The sequence below is a fragment of the Neolamprologus brichardi genome, chromosome 16 (genome assembly GCF_056152115.1).
Source record: "Neolamprologus brichardi isolate AB-2024 chromosome 16, ASM5615211v1, whole genome shotgun sequence".
Taxonomy (NCBI): Eukaryota; Metazoa; Chordata; class Actinopteri; order Cichliformes; family Cichlidae; genus Neolamprologus; species Neolamprologus brichardi.
The window spans coordinates 5,281,633-5,303,135 of record NC_142119.1 but is presented as its reverse complement, the minus strand read 5'-3'; the positions used below and the strand labels follow the sequence as shown (position 1 = coordinate 5,303,135).

Here is a 21,503-nt window from a genome sequence, read left to right as displayed (position 1 = left end):
TGGAGCTGCACTAAACAGCAAGTAAGTCTGAGCTTTCAGGACACCGCTGTAAAGGAAGGAGGTGGGTGTGATTGCTATAGAAACGCTGAGCTTTGCTGCGAAAATTCATGGGAAAAAGTCTCATTGTCCCCTGGTTTGACTCACAGCTAGCTGCACACAGCAGTTCCTGTTGTTAGCCAAAGTCTGAGGACAACTAGTTTTATTAAGACTGAGCTTGTAGTTCATAGTTTGACTTAATACCACAACTACAAAGAGATGCTGCTGCTAATGATGTTTCTCAGGAGTTTCTGATCCTTGAAGGTTAAAGTTCTGAATTTTTTTCCTAACCTTGAAAAGTGACGTGAAATCAGTCCTTGACTAAATCGAAAAACGTTTTTTTCCTTAAAATGTTTTTCTTGTAAATTTATTATTTTAATCTAGAGATTTTTTTCTCATTATTATCCTTCTTCACACCTTCTATTTGCACGGCACAGACACTCTGAAATAACTTAAAGGGAGGCTGGAGATGAACTCACACTGAGCTTACAGAGGATGAGCTACACCGAGGCCCATTAAGTTAAAGAAAGATTATTTTTAAATGCGAATCATGCAAAGCTACTCTAGCAGAATCCAAGAAAACAAATACAGAGCTGGAAACGAGCATAAGATCCCCTTTAACTGCCACAACGTGATTAGACTGATTATTACACAAGTTTACAAAATACTGTAATTCCAGATGGCTTTGTGTAATCTATTCTGAGATTTGCATGCTGAGTCCACCAATATAAACACATTAATGTACCGTAAAGCGTAAATTCAAAGAAACCCAAAGATGTGCAGTCTGTCTTGTATTTTTGGTTTGCAGTAGCTGAGATTACTGCTCCTCCTTTGATTTGTACGAAGCTTTTATGGCTTCGAGTTTTATTTCACGACCTGTAACTCATTAACTTTTAAACGCTATGATTTTATAATTTGCATTCCCATAAACCTGCAAACGTCGTAAGGTCTCAGAGCAGGACTTAATACCGACCTTCTGTCTTTATAGCTCCGCTTTTGTCCTCTTTTGGTTTTCAGATTTTCTTTTTTTGAATATTATTGATTGGAGGATGTGATCAGAATATAAACTGAGAGAAGAAAGCTCACTGAAAGAAAGAAGTAGTTGGTCACTCAAAGGGACACAAATGGTCCTTCTTTGCTCGATTTAGAAAAGACAAAAAAGGACCACTTCACTGCCATGGCAACTGAAATAATTTAATAAGGAGAACAGACAGATGGAAAGCTCCAAACACAGATTGTGAGTGCTGCAGTTAGGTGTGTGAATAGCCCAGAAATGTCCCGTATTAAGATGGCTGCAAGAAGGCCAACTATAGCACATTAATGGGGTGATTCCACTATGACCTCCCTCCTAATCAGCTCCTGATGCTCACGGTGAATTATGACAGCCTTTTCATATATACAAAACTGTAAACTTGCTTATACAGTTTTGTGTTTTTTCACATATTTTTATTTTTTTCTGTTTAAAACAAAACCACTACTTTTAAGTCAGTTTAGTTTCACTTTGTTTACAATTTTAGTTTTTGGCGCTCAAAGTCACAGATTTCCTAGTCTCAGTAAACACACCAAAGCTGCCACCCTCTGTGTGTTGAAGACTTAAACTAAAGACATCCACAAATACATGTTTAAGTCTATGCTTGATCTATAGTTCAGTTAACTCAAACATTTCCCAAACTTTTTGCTTTTTCTTTAGTTAACTATATAAAAAAAAGCCCTGAACCACAGATGAGATTCACAGTGGTTCCACCAACCTGACAGGCTACGCACTGAGCAGAAGCTCATGAGGTCAGCGTCATGCCTACAGCAGCAGACGCCATAAAAAAACTCTTGAGTGGTTTTAGAGGAAGATTTCCATCTTGAACAAAGGTTAGTGTGAGACAACCGTGCAGCAGGTTTGATATAAAGAACAAAGTACATGTTTAGCAGTAAGCAGGAAAAAGCCTCCTGGACAATGACGACACTGCTTTGAGTGACTCGAGTCTCAAATTTCTCCAAGTCTACATTATTAGCAAGAACTGATGTTACGCCTTCCTTCAGCTGTAAATAAAACTCGTGTTGTGTAAATACATGAAGCAATTTGAGCATAAGAAGCACTCTTCAATGACTGCTCTGGCTTCCAATACTCAGTTGTTCTTTTTTGTTAAACTAATGTCACTGCTCAAACTGCTCTCCTGTGTCTCCTCTGCAGCTCTGCACAGCAGAAGGATGCCGCAGAGGTATAGTTACACAAAAATCACATTTTCATTTCCAAAACCTCGATCTTGGAGTTACGTTTGAGCGCACAAACACAAAACTGTTTTATTCATTTATTTGAATTAAAACTTTTCAAATTGTCAAAGTTGCCAAAATGAAAATGAATGACTGTAAAGAAGACAAGACGTCACCAGTTTAATGTTAAGTATATTATAAATTAAATGTGATCAACTCTACTCCGGATTAGTCTTAATATTGATTAAGAAAAACGCTATATACACCCACCGGCTGCTTCATTTGTTCCACCTTGTTAATGTGACAGGAGTGGCATCTGATATGGTCTTCTGCCGCTGCTGTCACCTTTCTGCTTCACAGTTTGCTGTGTTGTGAGTCAAACCAGAGCAGAGACGCTTTTCTGCATTGCAACAAGTGTTTGTTTGTATTGCTGTTGCATTCAAATCAGCTCAAAACAGTTTAGCTATAAGTAAAAATGTTCTTTTCCCCTTTTTTTTTTTAAGTATTTTATATATTATACTAAATATTTTAACATTTTTATTTATAACTCTCTGTTTTGGGTCCAGTTTGGCACACATTGCCCTGTCCCCTTGCTATCAGGCTCTGAAAATTAAAATAAAATAAAATCAGTAAAAGATAGCGGCAGTACCAGAAAATAAAAGTCTCAATATAAAATACGGCTTAACCATTTTAAAGAAACATTATACATTTTGCAGATCTTCCACTCTTCCCTAAGAGAGGAGCTCCAGGTTACGTAAAGAGAGCATTACATTAATGTTTTATGATGGGAGTCCCTGTGGTTTTACACTTATGAAGAAAGCAGTTTCCTATGGCCGATGGCATCAGACAAAAACCCTGACTTACAGTGTGCTTTGTTAACCATGTTTTTTAATGGTTCACTGTGACTTTTTCCTCTATTCCAATTGCTTACCACCATATTCAGAGTCTCAACAATTTCATAATAGTAGACTGCTTAGCTTGCTGGTCTCACACCAAGTATCCAAAACAAGGATAAAACACTGGCTTCAGCTGCATTTTGTCATCCAAAAGAATGAAATGAAAATAAAATGAGCACCGTGGACTGAACTAAGCAGCTGACACTCATTGAAATTAATATTTCTCCTTTATATGTGTTTTTTTTTTCCCCCGAGCAGATCAATAAGTTTGCTCTTACCAGAACTGGCAGGCTCAAAGGCTTCCTGCTCCACATCCATCTGCTCATAATGGAGGATGCAGACCCGCCTGTCTATTTGGTAGAGCAAGGCAGGACACAGATACGCAAACTGGCGGGGGGAGATGAGCGAGTCGGGATTGAGGCCGTAGTAAGTGAGGAGCTGAGTGAGGTTCAAACACTGGAGTGAGAAGGTGAGAACATGAAAATATAAATAAACGCAGGGAACCACTGACAAAACTGAAAAACATTACAAATAACAGAATCACTTCTTGTAAAGTCAAATTTCACTCAAACACAATGTGAGCTGCAGCAAAAGACAGATTTTATGTTAAGGGAATTTCACTTTGGCAGCACTGACTGATCCAAACACATCCTCGAGGAAAGCCAACAATTCATTTAAAAATGCTGAGAGAGTCCAAACACAGAAAATCAACACGATATAATAACTTAAGCAGTAGTGGCACTGATAACTTATTAGAACAATAGCATTTAAATAAAAATCTGGTTTCTTGTGTCTGTTTATTTAATCCTTCTTGTTTTTTGTCCTTTTGTGAAAAAAATACACATTATTATAAACAAGTGGACTGTTTTCAAGGCTTTCAGATTTCCTCACAATATATTTAACTTCATCAGGGTCGTTATGTAATAGTTTTAGTTTGTCTGTCTGTTTTTTAGCGGGATTGCTTAAAACTTTATGGACAGTGTCACATGTAAATTTGACCAGTTAATTGTTTTGATGTTTCCAAGAAAATCTAAATCTAGTCCAGATTCAAATATCCTGCTGGATCCATGGGCTCAATTAATGTATGACTTTGATGTTATTTGTTGGCAGGAGTAAGAGATCAATAAAATAAAATAAAAATAATGGCACAGGCTGCCAATCAGAAAATAGGTGGGTTAAAGATGGGGGAAAGGAATCTTCAACTACTTGTTTCACACAGCGGAGGAGCTCAGAATGACGCAAAACTATCGCAAAAGTTAAAAAAGCAAATTGGAAATCACAACAGGTGCATTTAATAAAAAAAAAAAAAACTTACCTCCTCATGCTGATGGGTTAATCCACCTGGATGACCAGCTGGCATGGAGACCGGCAGAGTGGGCACGGGAAGTGCCCCCGGTGCCTCTCTCTTATCTTTATGAGAGTGGCTGTGACCATGTGTGTGGTTATGGTCATGAATGTTGTCGTGGTCGTGGTCATCAGATGCAGGTGTGTGAGAAGATGTGGTTTTGTCTCGCCCTCGCTGTCCCCTGACTCTTCCCGGTTTCCGGGGTTTCTTGGGTCGGTTTTCTGTCGGGGTGGGCTGCAGCCTCTGGGGCACCTGAGATGGCTCCAGCTTTTCCTGGTCGAGGTGAGTGCCGCCTATTTCTGTGTGCACTTCATGAATATGATTGTAGTCATGTTCATGATCACTGTGGTTGCTGTGGTCGTGATCAGGGTGAGGCTGAGAAGACAGGTCCCTGTGGTTAACCTGCTGGTGTTTGTGCTCTTCATCATGTGTGTGATTGTGATTGTTGTGGTCGCCAAAGTCGTGTGTGTCATGTTGATGGTCATTCTCCTCTACTTTAGTGTGATTGTGATCGTGATTGTGATCATGGTCATGTTCATGGTCATGATCGTGATCGTGATCATGGTCATGATCGTGATCGTGTTCGTGATCATGTTCATGCTCTGTTGGTCCAGCAGTGGTTTGGCTGCACCGAGTGGGAGCTCCTTCTGTGTGTGGATGCTGAGAGTCTTGTTTTTGGTGTGGACGCATCTGTGTGGTGTGACTGTGCCGGTGGCCCTGGCCCTGGCCGTGGTTGTGGCCAGCGTTAGTGGATGAATGTCCGTGCAGCATATCCAACACCTCGAGGTGGGCTACATGGTCATGGCCCAGATCCTCATGATCCAAACCTACAACCTTCACTTCTCCCAATCCCAAGCTAAACAACAGACTCTGAAAGCCCTTGAAATCTAACCGGTCTTCCTGGCCATAGCGCCTGAAAAGCTGCTGGATGTAGAAGCGCTGTTCCTCCTCAAGAGCATCCCCAGCGTGCCCACTCTTGGACCCTGGGGACTCTGTGACCCCTCTCACGTATGGAGCCTCAGAAATCTGCAGGTCACTGTGAGCGCTGTCATGATCATTGTGGTGATGCCCATCGTGCTGATGGTGGTGTCCTCCTTCATGGCAGTGGCTGCACTGATGGAAGAGGAACGTGAGCACACACAGGAAACAGAACTTGGTGTGCATGTGGACTCGCATTGTCCCCTCAATTCTCGTCACCTGCAATAAATAAATAAATGGATAAATAAGTAAAAGACTGTGACAAAAGCACTGAACTGATCTAAAGCCTGGATTCCTGTTGTACTTGCCTGTTATAGCATCAGGCTCCCATGGAGCTAATGCATACTTCTATGGTACACTGTAATGTAAATTCTCCATAGATGGGTCTGCGTGGTCTCACAAACTAAGCAGACATGTGGACATCAACTCATGGACACAAGGGGAAGTGTTAAGTGTAATCTAGCCTTTTTAGTCCCAAGTAAAACTTCACAATTAATCTTTTCTTTTAAGATAATCAGCACCACACTGCTGAGTTGTACTATGCTGATTAGTGCATCAGCAAATCAATCTACGAGAACAAATAAAGGCCTTTTATTTAGCTTTGCATTTCATTTACTTTTACTTTTAAGTTGATTGTATTTTGCATCTTTTTGTTTTCCTTGATAAGTTTGTAGCGCAGTAAAAATCATTTTAAAAATAATGTTGTTATTTCACTTGTTGAAACCCATTTTAATATACTTGATATAATTTTGAGTCTAATGAGTTTTAATTTGTATTAATTTATGTGGCTACACAACATGTTTGATCACAAGTAAAAAAACAAAAACAAAAATCATACTTATTCATTTGGAATATTATTTTTAGCAGTGAGGATATATTTCCTCATTGTCACAAAATCATAGTGAGGATCCGAATCTTGATTTATTCATCTGGTAGCTGTGTCATTACAAAATATGTATTTATATGCAAACAAAGCTTATTTAGTTTGTTTCCTGTTACTGTTTCCCTTGATTTGTTCTCTTTAGATAGCAGCTTTGATTAAACAGTCAACGATGATTAAATCACCTCAATGAGACTCTGGTTACAGTCAACAAACAACACACCTTAATTATGGTCTGGCCTTAGGCAAGAACAAATAAAACGGACACAGTTTCACAGTGAAACTATGCTTTCTTTGCAACAAGGAATATTAAAATCTTCAACCAAATGTTATTGGTCTATGGTACATACGGGAACACCATATAAAATAAGAGTAATTACAAACACGAGCCACTAGTATCAGATTACACAATCCTGAGGTCATTAAAATCTGCGATCAATATCAGGCCTGCTAACACAATAACACACTGACATCCTCCAGTTTAAAAGTTCACATACAATGTTAGACACACACAAAAAGATGCGAGATAAAAAGCTGGCACACCACAGACAAAAAGACGATTCAAAGCTGCTACCTCCAGCTTAGAATAACAGATCTAATGACTGAATCACAAAGCCTTCTGGAGCAGAAATTTGTGTAACAAATTGCTTGTTTTCCCCATACTTTAAAATGCCTGAAGCAGCAGTATCATTCCAGTCAAATGATCCTCATAAGGTCTCTCGTGAAGCCCGTGGGTGGGTGATGTGAGAGAGGAGGGGTGGAGAGAAATAAAGAGAGGTCATATGAGGAATACTGCTGGATAATGGTGCGATGGCACACAGAAGAGACCAGACAAATGTGTGTAATCGCTCCTCCACACACACACACTTCAGCTTGTTAGTAAAGTTTATAGTGGATTTACAGCATGCACATCATGAGGGAATAAATCTGTGTTGTGCAAACCGCAAATACTGTTGAAAACAAAGAGGATGATAGATCCTTCTCACAGCTGTCAAGGCTACTAACAACAGACTGCACACTGTAGGCATGTGTGAGAACCACAAACAAAGAACATCACAATTTAAATGCATTGATTTCTTTCTGGATATCCACAAAACAGCAAGAAATATCAAAATAGAAACTCAAAGGAAAGGAAAGAGATCTGTGCATAAAAACTTTCCTTGGTTAAGAGTATAATGAGAATCTATCCAATGACAATATTTTATTTTATCTTAGGATGATGCATAGTTTTCCTTCCTATAAGATAAAAATATCTCCTTACATGCGTAACACAAGAGTCACACCCACAACAAAAAAAGCCTTTTAAATCTATGCACTCAACCAGTGACGCCTTCTGATACAAATATATTTCCACTCAAATTTATAACAAAAGGAAAATTCTAGAAGAAGCCAATCAACATAAAATCAAAGCCCCATTCATTCATCAGTGCCTTAATCACTGTCCAGACAGCATCAGTAGCTTATCAGCCAAAGACTATTAGCTCACAATGGAGTTCAGAATCAGTGTGTTACAGACCTTTGCAATATAATGCCATTTTTTTGTTTTAAATCAGAATCAGAATACTTTATTAATCCCGAAGGAAATTAGGGGAAATTAAATGAACACCATAATTGTTGCTCTCTGCACCAGTTACAGTAAACAGACCCAAACCTCTACAAACACATTTAAACCGCATTCAAGCAAACACCTTCAAAAGGTGGTTAAACATTTCAAAACCACAAAAAATTCAGTTACTTAATCCCAGCCTTACTCTGAAACTAAAACCAAGCCAACTTACCACCGTGTGCTCTTGAATGAATGGTGTGTGAAATTTGAATGAGGGCGTTCTGACTCAAGGTTGCAGTAGTTATGTGTGGTTGGAAGCATACTTCGTCGCTGCCGGCAAGACGGTGTTTATAAACATGAGACAGCAGTGACCTATGAACCTTACAGCAGATAGGTTGGGGCAAAGCAAGACCTATTTTTAAGAGCACACCCTCTCAGCAGCAACAGAGCCTGCGATGTTTCCTGACTGGAGTCTTTGTTGTGCTTCGCCTTTATTGGAAACAACAGAATCTCTATTGAGTGCTACAGTTTAATTGTGTGTTACAAAAACTAATGTAAAACGTAAGCAAGACAAATCAATTTTAAGGGATATTTTTTTCCTTTTTTTTATTTTTTATGTTCACATATACATGAATTGAATATAAAATTGATTTCACTGAGCGGTCAGTGAACTGTTTAACCGCAGTTGTTTCAGTACATGTTAAGAAAATAATCCTATTATCACCAGTGTTTCCCACACACACTTTACTTCCGTGGGCTGCTGAGGCGTATAAACAGGTGCCTATGTACCTTGTTTGGCAACTCATATTAGAAATCTATCTATTCCTGTCTGAGAGAACAGAACCAATCAAACAATCCTTTAAATTTGTGTTTAAAGCCCCAGCTGTCATGTTGTCCCTACAGGCTGTCTTGTTAGCCAAGCTACTGTTGTGGGAATCCTTGATATCATTCAGCTGCTTTCCCAGAGAGGACATTGTCCCACGCTGGGATGAACTCCAACACTGTGTTGTACTGCAGCTGGTCAGTAGATCCACTATCAGCTAGATCCACTAACAGAATCTGAAGCAACCGACACCAGTTTAAGCTCAAACACAGAAAGTATTTTGTATGAATGATTTGCAGAGGGAAAAATAAAAACAAACTTGTTACCCACCAAACAGGTTTCTGCCTTTCAACACAGGTAAGTCAGACTCTTTGCCTTAAACTAAATGTAGACTACGTGTTCACAAGGCAATTTTGAGCCAAGAAAAACCCTGACACATTTCCCCACATCCCCAACACAGTCACACACAGAACCTGAAGCTGTGGGAAATCTGATTACACAGCACACTGCAGTAAGTTTTTCACTCACCAAACACTTCTTTGCCTGCTTGGCCCCCAGTCTTGGTGTAATTAAATGGGGGTGTAACAACTCTTCTGAAACTTGCACCCTGAAAAAAAAGGGAGGCAGAGAAGTGAGAATCAGTCTTTCACATAAAGAAAAGGTGATGAAGCATTATGGCAGTAACAAGCTCAACAACATCTAGGCGTAGCTACATGGTGGAGGGTCTCCACTTTGGTGACCTAAGGATTTCCTGGTCATGCTGGCTTCATCAGCTGTTGACCTTCAACTTGCACTGAAATGGTTCATGGCCCAGTGTGAAGCAGCGGTAATGAAAATCAGCACAACCATATCTCTACTATGTTTCTTAGGTGGAAAAGAGTGGAGTGTCCAATCGTGGTCTGGGACAAGTTGATGCCCCAAGTATCTCGGGGTCTAGTTCATGAGTAAGATAGTCTGTCACTCTCACACTCCATTCTAATAGGGGAAGCTATATTGATATGTTGCGGTGGAGAAAAAGCTGAGTGTAAAACCTTTTGATTTAGCGGTAAATCTGGGTTTGTACTCTCACCCATGATCATGAACTCTGGGAGAATGAGGTTCCGGATACAAGCTGCAGAAATTAGTTTCCTTCTAAGGTTTGCTGGTCAGGGTTGCTAGATCTGCTGGTCCTCCACCTGGAAAGGAGCCAGTTGAGATTGTCCAGCTCTTCCAGATGGCCCACCATCTAGGTGGATGGGCAAGAAGAGGTGGCCAGGATGAGGGAAGTCTAGGCTTCTCTGCTTGGACTGCTGCTGCAAATTGCCTCTATCATTCAGATAAGTGGTAAACAATGGAAGGATGGGTGGAAAATCAGACTTCATGGACATATCTTCTGGGTCTGAAAAGGAAAGCCCAGCTGAAAATGGCTTAAACCCAAATACCTGCAGGGAGTGACTTTCCTTTCCAAAAGACGTACTAGAAATGTGTTTACTGAGATCATAGAATAAGGTAACTGGAGATTAGTTATATATACGCTTCAAAAGAACAGCTCATGGACTCGATGGGGGGGCTTTCAAATTTCAGTGATATTCATAGACAAATTCATTTTGTAGACTTTGGTCTTCAAAAGGAGACACAAAGCCAGCCTGCAGTGTGAGCCTGTAGTCTCACAGTTTCAGTGCTCATAACATCTGGTTTCAGAAAGAAAACATGACAATGGCAAAAACACTCAGCTTTTACAAACCAATGAATAACATCACAGTGATGTCCATCTTTTATATACAGTCTAATGTAACCTGCAACATCTCAGTACCTTCTGCAGGTGACACAGACCGTTGTACTACTGCATAATCTGTACTTGATCTTGTTTCTTTAGATATTTATACTTTAGATATTAGGAATTTGGGGGGAAAAAATTACCTTGTCAATGTAAACCTCTAGTGGATAAGCAGCACAACCTCTGGCCAATTTGCCCAAGGAACTACAACCATTATAATGAGACAATAAGTCCAAAAATAGAGCAAGGCCACATCGAGGTAAAAGAATTAGATCTTGAGTGATACATATTCCCTGAGGACGATGGTGGCCAAATTTAATCTTTACACCTGAGGACAAATGGATAAATCTCACAACTAAAACAGCACACACAAAGACAGAAATGTGCACTTGCTTTCTTGTTCTCAGATGGTGTGTGCGTGCATGGTGCAAGAAAGAGTGGATGCATTGTTAACTTCTTTTATTTAATAGTTTTTATTTAACATTGCTGTTTTCACCTTCTTGTGATTGCCAGACACAGCAATAAAAAGAACAAGAAAGAAGTGCAGTTTCACCGAATGTGAATCTGAGACATTTACCCGAGAAGCGGAGAAAAAGAAATGGGTTTTTTTATGTTCTCAGCTCTGGGATCACAAACAGAAGCAAAACAACCGAAAGGGAAAGGCTATCAACTCTAAGGTGACAGAAATTTAGCTTAGCTAAGGGAAGAAAATTAAATCATTACGCATCAGCGCAGTAATTTATAGTACCCATAATCACCAATTAAAACTTAGTAAACACTAAATGTCTTTCAGTGGCTAACTGCACATATTAGCACCACCTGTATTAATTACCTGTTTTGACTACACTCTACAATATTAGGCTTGACCTGACCAAGAAAATGATCTGAAATCTCACTCAGTTTATATGGTGGAAATGTATTTTTTTCTATAAATGTTAAGAAATCTGACATCAGAACATGCCAAGAACACCATCATGTGCCCTGACCTTTTAAAAAAAAATGCTGCATCTAGGGCTGTGCAATATGACCAAAATCTCATATCCCGATATAAGACATCAATGGTCCCGATAACAATATAAATCACAAAAATGTAACATTTTCTGTAAATTCTGTGAATCTCGGGCAGCTCGACTTGGTGAAGTGTTTCCAGCTGGGCGGCGTACCTGGAGTTGAGTGTTTTAACCGATGAATGAAATGATACATTTTTAGACGTAAGTTGTAATGGCCACCATTTTCTTTGTGAGTATTTATTACACATTGTGCTGCGGGGAAAAGCCTGTTCTATAGCGTGGTTATATTAAAAATAAGACAAAGAGAGAACTTTAGGAAATTAATATAGACACTACAGTGACCATCACAACCATGAAAAAATATTGCCGTAAACAGTTTATTTTACGACACCACAAAACAAACGATAGCGTAACATGAAACGATAGATGTTTTTATATCGCCATCCGATATATATCGTTATATCGAACAGCCCTAGCTGCATCTGGATATTTGTAGCTTAATCACCAGGCTGGGTGGCTTTTCTTTAGCACCTTCTGAGATAAAAGTGGTAAATGGCCAATGGGCTTACATGAACAGTATAAGGCAATACACCAAATGAAAACTGTTGAATATTAAGGCTGTTCTTCCTTCCCTGAGGACTTCAGGAACACTGAATTGTGCCATTTATGCGCCCCCAAGGAGGGGAAAGCTACAACCCAACTGTGCATCTGCAACATAGACCAGATGCTCCCATCCCCATTTTAAAAGCTTTTGACCACTGGCAGCTTTAAAGTCTCACCCTGACTTTAAACAGTATCTAGAAATCTCTCAAAGAGATGAACAGATGAAGAAAACTAAAAAACACACCACTGCTGAATTCACTGATAGGTTCTTACGTATGTTTGTTTCATAAGAGGAGCAAACCTCTTATTCTGGTCCACCAACAGCACTCAAACCCTGAAGGGTTTTACTTAAGCACACTTTGGTCCAGAAGTCAGCTGTGTGTAATATTAGTTTAGGTGATACTCCAAATGACAATGGTGCTATATTATATTAAAAAAGAGACACTGAGCATAACTACTATTGTTCTACAACACACAAAATTAGAGAACATCTATAAGGTCTAATAATCGTTTATCTGACTGACTCCTGATTCATTCTGCAAACTGGAGCTACCATATGAGCAGGAATGTGTTATCTCATTGCCAAATGACTAAGCCGTACAGCTGAAAAAGCTAGCATTATAATACTTATAAATTAATCTTTAAAAACATGTCCTCGTTTCTCCTCAAAGTTGCTGATAACTAAAGGAATGCTGTTATTTCTCTGCAGGAAAAAAAGAGAAAGCCCAACTTTGACCCGTAAGCTGGTTCATATGATTCTCACACGACCATACACATACCTCTCATCTCGGCATGAGGTCGGTGTCTGCAGGGAAACAGGAATGAAGCAAAACATCAATTCTGGTACTAAAGACACGTAAGTGAAACCTCTCGTGTTCACTGTTACAAAACAAGTATATTGGTTTGTGCCAACAAGACCAATAAAAGAAAAAATTTAATAAGAGATTTGTGAGGCTGGGAGATATATGCACATGGGTACTTTGTCACACTGCGTATTTGACTACAACTCCTTAGAAATGTAATTCTACTTAAAAAGCAATAAATGTACACATGGTTTCCCAGGTATTGCAATATTTTGAGCCCTTGAAATGTGATAAATCCCCCCAAAAGTCAGGCAGTTTTACAGACCTGTGATGGTTACATCAGAGCGGATTAAGCCTCCACTTTTTGATCCACACCACTAAGCCGGGAAGCTACATAACTAAAACCTTGAGCCAAGTGGGGAATGGGAACGCAACTTTTTTCTTGAGACAGGAAAAAAAACACAACATGTCAGAGAAGAGGTTTTTCTTAGTAAGGCCTCAGGCCCACATAAGAGGGCAGATGTCAGCTGCCACATGGACAAAACTGCCAGCAGATGGTCTGAGGAAAAAATGAAGGACCACAGTCACAGTCTGGCGTGGCAGGAGAGGAAACATATGACACACCTGAGTTTAGGTCATGCATCTCTGCAGACAATCACCAAAAACAGCAGGGAACATAATAGGTTGTGAATTGTTTTTTATCTCACACATAACTGCTGTCCTAAGCAGTCATTCAACAGTGGTGAGACATTACAGCACTGACACACAACAGCAAACTGTTACAGCCTAGCTTAACTGCCTCATAAAGCACAAGCAAGCCTACACTTTGCGGTTACAGAGGGACTACTTTTGTCAAACCGTGGACAAGCATTTACCAATGTTATTGGTAACAACAATGATAAAGGTAGTCATCTCAACAGGTGAAACCAGCAATCCTCTTATCAGAAGTAGCTATTCTGTATATGCATCACCTAGCATACGAACCATCTCATCATGAGCTGCAGTGCAGGTTTCATTGCAGCAGACTCAGCACAGGTGGTAGGTGAAGACATGTTTTACTACAAACTGATCCCAAGGTACTTTGTCAGCACCTGAAAAACATGGTAAATGAAGGAACAAGAAATCCTTCCAAAAGCCCTTAAATGTCCATGTAAAACAAATCTGAGAAAACAAGGTTGGCACATGCCATATGGCTAAACCCCAGTATCCCACTGGGATTTGAAAATAGGTTGTCGGCTTCAGTGACACCTTCAGGTTCACATGTAAACAGACCGCAACGCCCCTTAAACTCCTTGCAGTCAGAGAGCGTGACAATGCTGTACAAACATAAACATCTTTTCTGCATGATGCCACTGACTCACGCGTACACTGATGCTGAATTTGCTGTTTACAGCCATGGATTCTGCAGGCAAATTCAAGAAGCAGCTAAATGACACGAGGTTGCTGTGGTGAGACGCAGGTGCATGGCTGATGCTCTGTGGCCTGGAAACGTGCTCATCACAGTGCAAAAACAGATTCAGACTGCAGTGCTGGATAGTGTACATACAAGTGAACTCAACTAACAGCAAAGGAATACACAATGCAAAAAAGACAACAAAATAAAAGAAATATAGGGTTATCCTTACCTCTGATTTAAAAGTATGCCCAAAACATTTGGACAAAGGCACAAATTCACGCCGGACAAATGCAGAATGTGGACCGCAGCACTAACAAAGGTAACAGGTTGACTGTTTTGAGGCTTTTGAGTCCAGTGATTTAACTAATTTGTGCAGAGAGGTGGGAGGCACGGAGGGGGAACGTGCGTGTCTGAGCAGTCAGGGATCGACCACCTGACCAACTACTTGTGCATAGATGTGTGAAAACAGCTTGATGTGTAATACCAGGACATTCTGCCCATTTTATTATTTGACTTTTGATGTAAACTAGTTACTTGTAAACCAAATGCCCCCTAACAGTGTTGTCTCATATCTGTTCATGAAAAATTTAAAAAAAACAAATAAAAGAATTTAAACTCCTGTACCTCCTGATGTCTGCACCACTGACCCAAGTCATGTCTACTCAAGTTTTTCTTACACAAGACTGAGATTAGATTAGTTATATTTATTATCATTTCGCACATCTCTGTATCTGGGGCAACTGGAAGACATTACAAACATTCAACAACAACAGGCTCCAAAACAGTAACTTTACTTTAGCACAACAACGCACAAGTAACACACCTATCACCTTCCAAAGCACACAGGACCCACAGCACTGTGTTTTTCTCAGCACAATTTTCTTGGACACTTAAAATCTTACTGAGTCTGCAATAAAGCAGAAGGCTCGAATACTTAACAACTGCTAGTTTTAAGTCACATAGTCAGCTAACCACAAAAGACACTTAGCTTAATTTTCTGAACATACTACCTTGTAATACTCAAGAACACGCTAATCCTCGTCACTGGGCTGATGGTGAAACGAATAAATACCAGGACCTCTGTGTGGACGCTCTTCAGTTACAACATGGCACCAGTGATACTCTGTGCGGAAGCCTTTGTAGTACTGACTTTACCACAATAAAGTATCTAAACTTTGCCCTCAGCACAGGTGTTGCTTAACTAAAGGTAGTTCAACTCCAGACAGTGAAAGTTAAAGCCACTGGAAAGACTTTATCACCCAAATCAGATTCCAAGGGTATTGTCACCTGAAGCTAAACTAGAAACTGAAATCAGGTGTTAAAAAAAACGTAAATGGATAAGGAAGAAAAAAACTAAAGCAGTATTTTGCACTTACAAACCAACTGCAATGAAACATACACTTAGCCACTCTATAGCACCGCACCATGTTCTGCATAATTTCCTGATTTAATTACAGTTAACAGGGAAGTAATGTAAGTAATTAGTAAGACTACTTTTGTGGTCAAAGTAGAAAAAAAAAATCAAGTGACAACGTTAGATTTAAATCAGTGGCTTATGGTGAAACAAGAGAACATTATAGCCAAATGCCATTTTAGCAATTACACTGCAGGACAAGCCTTACAGAAAAAAATTAGTTATAAACAAAAAACAAAAACACAGGCTACAAATAATGTACAAGCATTTATTAGAGAAAAATCACTAAAAGGAATTGTAGGGTTAGTCCCGGGCTTGTTAATCACATTAGTGTTTGCCCAGTTAGACAGTGTTGGCCTCCCTTTGGCAATTATTGCCCAGCTCTGGCACTCCAATTGTGTCAGCCAGACTTGATCCAGCCTTGGTCTTTGGTAAGTGGTGAGCAGCAGTAAGTGGTGTCCTAGTTCATATAATACACACTCAGGACAGAAACTTACTTTGTGATGTGACCAGTGGGTTTTTTTGGCGCTTGCCATCTCTGTATCCCAGTGTAATCCATAAATAAGCAACAAAACCATCTTCAAACACTTTCACCTACATGCCTGTTTTTTCTCCACACAGTAAGCCCACTTTAGAAGTTTAGCAAGCAAAACTGAGACCAAAACACAATTTAAGCTTCTGCATTCAAGCTAGTGTGAATGTGAATTTGATGTGAAAGATAAATTTGGTCCCACACTCATAATAGATGAACTAAGAGGGTTCCCATCTGTACTTGCTGGAGCCAGATGTTTTTTGTTTTTGTTTTGTTTTTGTTTGTTTTTTTTTGTTTTTTTTTGGGGGGGGGGGGGGGGGGGGGGTCCAGCACTGTTTCAATCATATATCTGCCTCTTAAGATTCTTCAGAACTTGTAGTGGTTCTTTAGTGCATTACAAGGCAGCACTTTTTCATTCAGCCCATTGAGCATGTAAAATGTACAATGATTCTTCTGTTTCTTTACCCAGTATCAGACAAACTTTGATTGTCAGCTGATCGTCTGACATTTGACTCTAGAACACGTGAGTGAACAGCCCAGGGTGTTTGACTTTGTCATATGACCAAAAGACGTTTTGTGGCTTGTTCAGATGCAATTTTCCAAACCTTTGCATTGCTGTCTGCTTATTCAGAAAGAAGAGGCCTTCTCCTGGGAGCCTCTTTCCAACAAGTTATACTTGTTTTTTCTCATTGTAATGTCATGAACTTTAATGTTCAACATGCTAAGTGGGGCTTATAGAGCCTAAAATGCAGGTCTTGCTTGTGTTTTCCCCTAGTTTTTCTGACCACTGACCTTGGGCTGAATTGGCTGGTATGTTGACTTCTGGGAAGATGGACAACTTGAATGTTTTCGAGTTGTGAATAACTTTTCTCCATGTGGAATGGTAGACTTCCAATTGTTTGGAAATGACCTTATAACCCTTTTCGCATTGAAGGGCAGCATCAACTGCTTCTCTAAGCTCAAAGCTGATGTCTTTCCTCCTCAGCAACGTGTTAACACACCTGAGCGATCCAGACCACGAAAACTGCCAAAACTTCTTTTAACAAAGAATCACATTTGTATTTGCTTGGTGGCACCTGCCTGCTACTTACCCTCTTAACCCCCACAAAAGAATTTCTACTTAGTTTTTCCACATACAGCTTCTACACCTTGGCATTATTTATTTTGTTAAATAAATAATGGCATAGTATAAAAGGTTGTTTTACTCACATGAGGTTTCTTATCTAACGAGATTTTTTGTTTTGCTGTAAAAACCTTAAAATCAACAGAGGCCACACTGTATTCACATGACTGCATATGGCAAAAAAGTTTAGTACCTAAGCTTAAAAATTGCAGGATAAACAGACCTGTATTGTAGAGTAATCTCAGCCTTGGTTTAAGACTGCTGGTTTACAACAACCCTTGTATTATAAACTAAAGCCTTAAGTTTGAAAATCAGTGGTATTTGCAAACTAGAGAAAGTCTAACATAAGTAACTACTTATTGCATTATGGGAATTACAGGATCCAACATAAGCTACTCTTATTAAGGTGCCTACACACTCTGATTTCAGCAATCTTATAAGTTCATCACAAGTTACACTGAGCAACACGAATCTAATAAACATGGACATCAACTTTGATGCAAGTACACTGTATGATGATAGCGCCTGCTATTGAATCAAGAACCACGGCTGTTATTTTTTTTTCTATTTTCTACATCCTCTTTAGTTGGAGAACAAATTATACACACGTTTCTTCTTAGTCAGAATCAGTTTTCCTTTTTCACAATTTTTATTTCATTTCATACTGTTGGTTACTAGCAGACATAGGTCACACATTATCCAAATTTCCTGGATGTCTTTGTAGGTAATGGAGCATAATCAAGAGTCCAAGGAAATGTAGATAAACAGACATGATTCCACTATTTAGTCTATGAATAATGATCAGTATTGGCTAAAATAGCTACGTATATAATTTCTGGGATTATAAAGGGCCACCAATGTGGTGCCACAACATTTGGGACTGCCCAAGACTCGTCTAGTATGTACATGGCTTTAGGGATTAAAAGTCAGTATATCCCAGGAGCCTTTCTTTATTCTGATCCTTCTAGTCCTCCTCACTCAAAGAGTATATCTGAACAAGGAACCACACTAAAAAAAGTTATTTAATTTAATTACCTAACTAAGCAGAACGCATATGTACCGAAGTGTGGACATCTAAATGCTAACAGGTGCTGCACTTGTGAGATCTTTAACCTACTCCCTTAATTGTGGTTGGTTTGGATATGACATGTAATGCAGTGGAACCACACTGGGGTGGGGATGTAATAAGCCAACCTTTCCAGCTTATTCATTATCTTAAGTACTGGTTAAATTGTGCAGACCAAGCCCTCAACGCACAATTAAGGTTATATAACATTAAACTATAAGTCTTCTTTTTCCTGGCCTCTTCATTTGTCTTGACATAGACCAGCATTACCAGGATGTATCAGTATAGTTATTCTGTTAACCAAGTTTAGCAATTCAGCCAACGGCCTTAAGTCAGACCAAAGCACACCTAAATAAACGAGTGTGTATCCTGCAGTAGCTGTTTCATCAATTTTCCACCCAAATGTTACACATATATTTTAAGCAGAGTAAATATGATTCAGTACATAGCTACATACTTCAATGTGACTCACTGTATTACATACACCCAATAAGGCACTGTGCTAGGAAGTATTTTTAGCCTTTCTGGTTACATAGAGATGTGAAACTCAGAGTTGCATTAAACTTCATGACATCACTTTCACAGTGCCCACATTACATAATATTTTTAAAAGTGTTAGACTAGAAGCTATTTTGCCACAAGGACCATGACCAAGGTGAAAATCTAATTAATTTGTTGAATTTGTCTGCCTCAAACTTATTACAACGTTTATTCGTTTTTCTTCCCCCTTAATTTTTTTAATTTTCTATAAAGGTTAGTTTCAATTATTTTATTTAATTACTATATCATAGATGGCATTTGTCACGTGCAAGATTTAGGGATTTCAGATTAGGTATTACAACCTTCCAAACACCACCAGCCACACACTCGGATCCTTGCCAGGTAGAACTCGCTGTGTTAAAATAAAATAAAAATAAAAAAAAAAAAAAATTACATGTATATTTCTTGTTTGTTTTTTTTAAGTTTGTAACCAACCAATATTAAAAGCCTACTTTCATTTTTTGTTAGGTAATTAGAACAAGTTTGCACAAGTAGTTTTTGTAAATAAATTCCCAGTAATAAACATTTTTCCCCTTTCAGGATTCCTTATAGGCAAAAATTAAATGCCAAAGTATCATTATACCAACTTAGTACACCTTAAAACTGCAACTTAATATCGAATGAACTGGGTTAAAGCACTGCCGCTGGACCGAATGTAGAGGAAACACACGCACGCAACCTTTTACTCATGCTGGCTGTTAATCAAGACGGTCAAACATGGCAGTTGCAATTGCAATAAAATCAGCACTGCACGAAAAGTAAAGGGGGGGGGGCGCATTTACTCCACTGCATCAATTTTAAGCTTTAGCTATTAGTTACTTTGAACATTTAGTTTTTTAAAACAAATATCCAATCGTTATAGTAATACAGATGAACTTAAATTAGTTTTACGCGGGTCAGTAAACTCTGCTGGCAACAGGAGGAAAATAAATGTTGGACGCTGAAAAGGGGGATCACTGATTCAATGAGACAGACGATGAGAAAATGAACAAATGTGCGGACATTTCACCCGGATCACTTTGACGATGCTGATTTCAATTAAGAGCTTATAAAAAGACTTTGTGGTGATGCTCAGGAATTTAGTACAATAGACTGAATATTTATAGAGAGGGAGGGTACTGTTTGAATGTCATATTTGCATATCACCAAATGCAGTCGCTTCACAATGGCAGCTCTCCACGCATGCAGTGTTCAGCAAGGTGGGTGAAAGCGGTGTAATGTCTACAAGTTCAATAAAAATCAGAAACAGACCAGTCACACAAGTTAGACTAGGGAGAACCGTCTGCTGTTGAGGAATCGCAGTAAAACCGCCAATCACTCATCAATAAACTGATCAGAGGGAGGGCTGAAATCCGCACGTGGTTCGAATATCAGACTAAGCGTGCTACACTTCCGCGTCCTTGAGACGTGATTTCAACACGACAGCGTTAAAAGGCACAAAAATGAACACTTGAAGTAGCCGCTTATGTTCAAAACACCGGAATACCTCACAGAGGTACTATTTCAAAGCCCCTGACTCCACAGTCAGCCCGTTCTCGGAAGGCTAACGCTAGCCTGGAAAGGAAGACAACAATCCAACCAGCTAACATAAGCTAGCAGACGACTCACAGGAAATTAGCTCACAGTCTAGAAAGACCAACGATATAAGGAACGGTGTTATGTTTCGTTACAAATGTTCGCAACAGCGGCGAACAAAATCCACGAGCCGTGGATAACACTGCCCGGGTCCATGTTGTGGGAGTGAATGATAACAAATGGGTTTTTTTTATATAGTTACCTCACTCGAGTGCCGTGTGCATCTCCTCTCCGCTCGTTACCAAAAAAAAAAAAAAAAGTCGTCCAGCTTTACGTCAACGCACGAGAGACCAGCTCATTCACCAACGCCTGCTGAGAACTTTACGTGGAGTTCGTGGGGGTGGTCCTTTAGTCTACGTAAAGTGCGCAGTACACCAATGAAAGCGCTGACGTTTCTTTCCGCCAAATGGTGTCTGGTCTGTCATATGACTGTCTGAGGAGTTCACGTTCCTTTTTCCCTCAGGCTGTTTGTAAACAAGAACACGGCAAATAATTAAATATTACAATTATTAATGTTACACTTAAGGGAGACGAGGCGCAAATTATAAACAGTTATTATTATTTTACTTCATAAGAAATATATGCGCAGTAGGTAACAGCACAGTTTCAATAATAATAATAAATATTAAATAGCAAAAACAGTTTAAAAGCAATCACGTTAAATTAAACCACTGTATTTTAAATAAAGTCAAGCCAAAATCATATGGTTATAATCAGTTCATTGATTTTACCTCTGCTCTAACTTTATAAAACAAGTTTGTGGAGCATTTCACCCTCTTTGTTATATTTTCTTGGTCTAGTCAAATGACTTTCAATCACCAATAGAGCCAAAGTGACCATTAAAGGAACTTAACTTTTGCTGTTTTTACCACCAAATTGTGACTGGGTGACTGGACTGTCATATGACTGTCTGAGAGAGATCATGCTCCTTCTTCTTCTTTTCCAGGCTGTTTTCAAACAAGAAAACCATAAAGGA

At 39.3% G+C, this 21,503-nt stretch overlaps 1 protein-coding gene across 2 annotated transcripts in view; it reads right to left on the bottom strand.

The window, feature by feature from the left end:
* slc39a10 (solute carrier family 39 member 10) overlaps nt 1–20,775 on the bottom strand; it is a 33,003-nt gene extending 12,228 nt beyond the window's left edge. The window contains exons 1-4 of one of the 2 annotated variants that reach the window (XM_087829792.1): nt 20,730–20,775; nt 9,238–9,316; nt 4,453–5,679; nt 3,416–3,593 (exon numbers count right to left, since the gene is read on the bottom strand). In XM_087829792.1, coding sequence (XP_087685918.1) covers nt 3,416–3,593; nt 4,453–5,658 — 1,384 coding nt within the window. In that variant the 5' untranslated portion in view covers nt 5,659–5,679; nt 9,238–9,316; nt 20,730–20,775. Of the gene's footprint in view, nt 1–3,415; nt 3,594–4,452; nt 5,680–8,118; nt 8,194–9,237; nt 9,317–20,729 lie in introns of those variants that run through there. The other variant, XM_087829793.1, reaches the window with a different exon arrangement.
* Between the last annotated feature and the right edge of the window lie 728 nt (nt 20,776–21,503).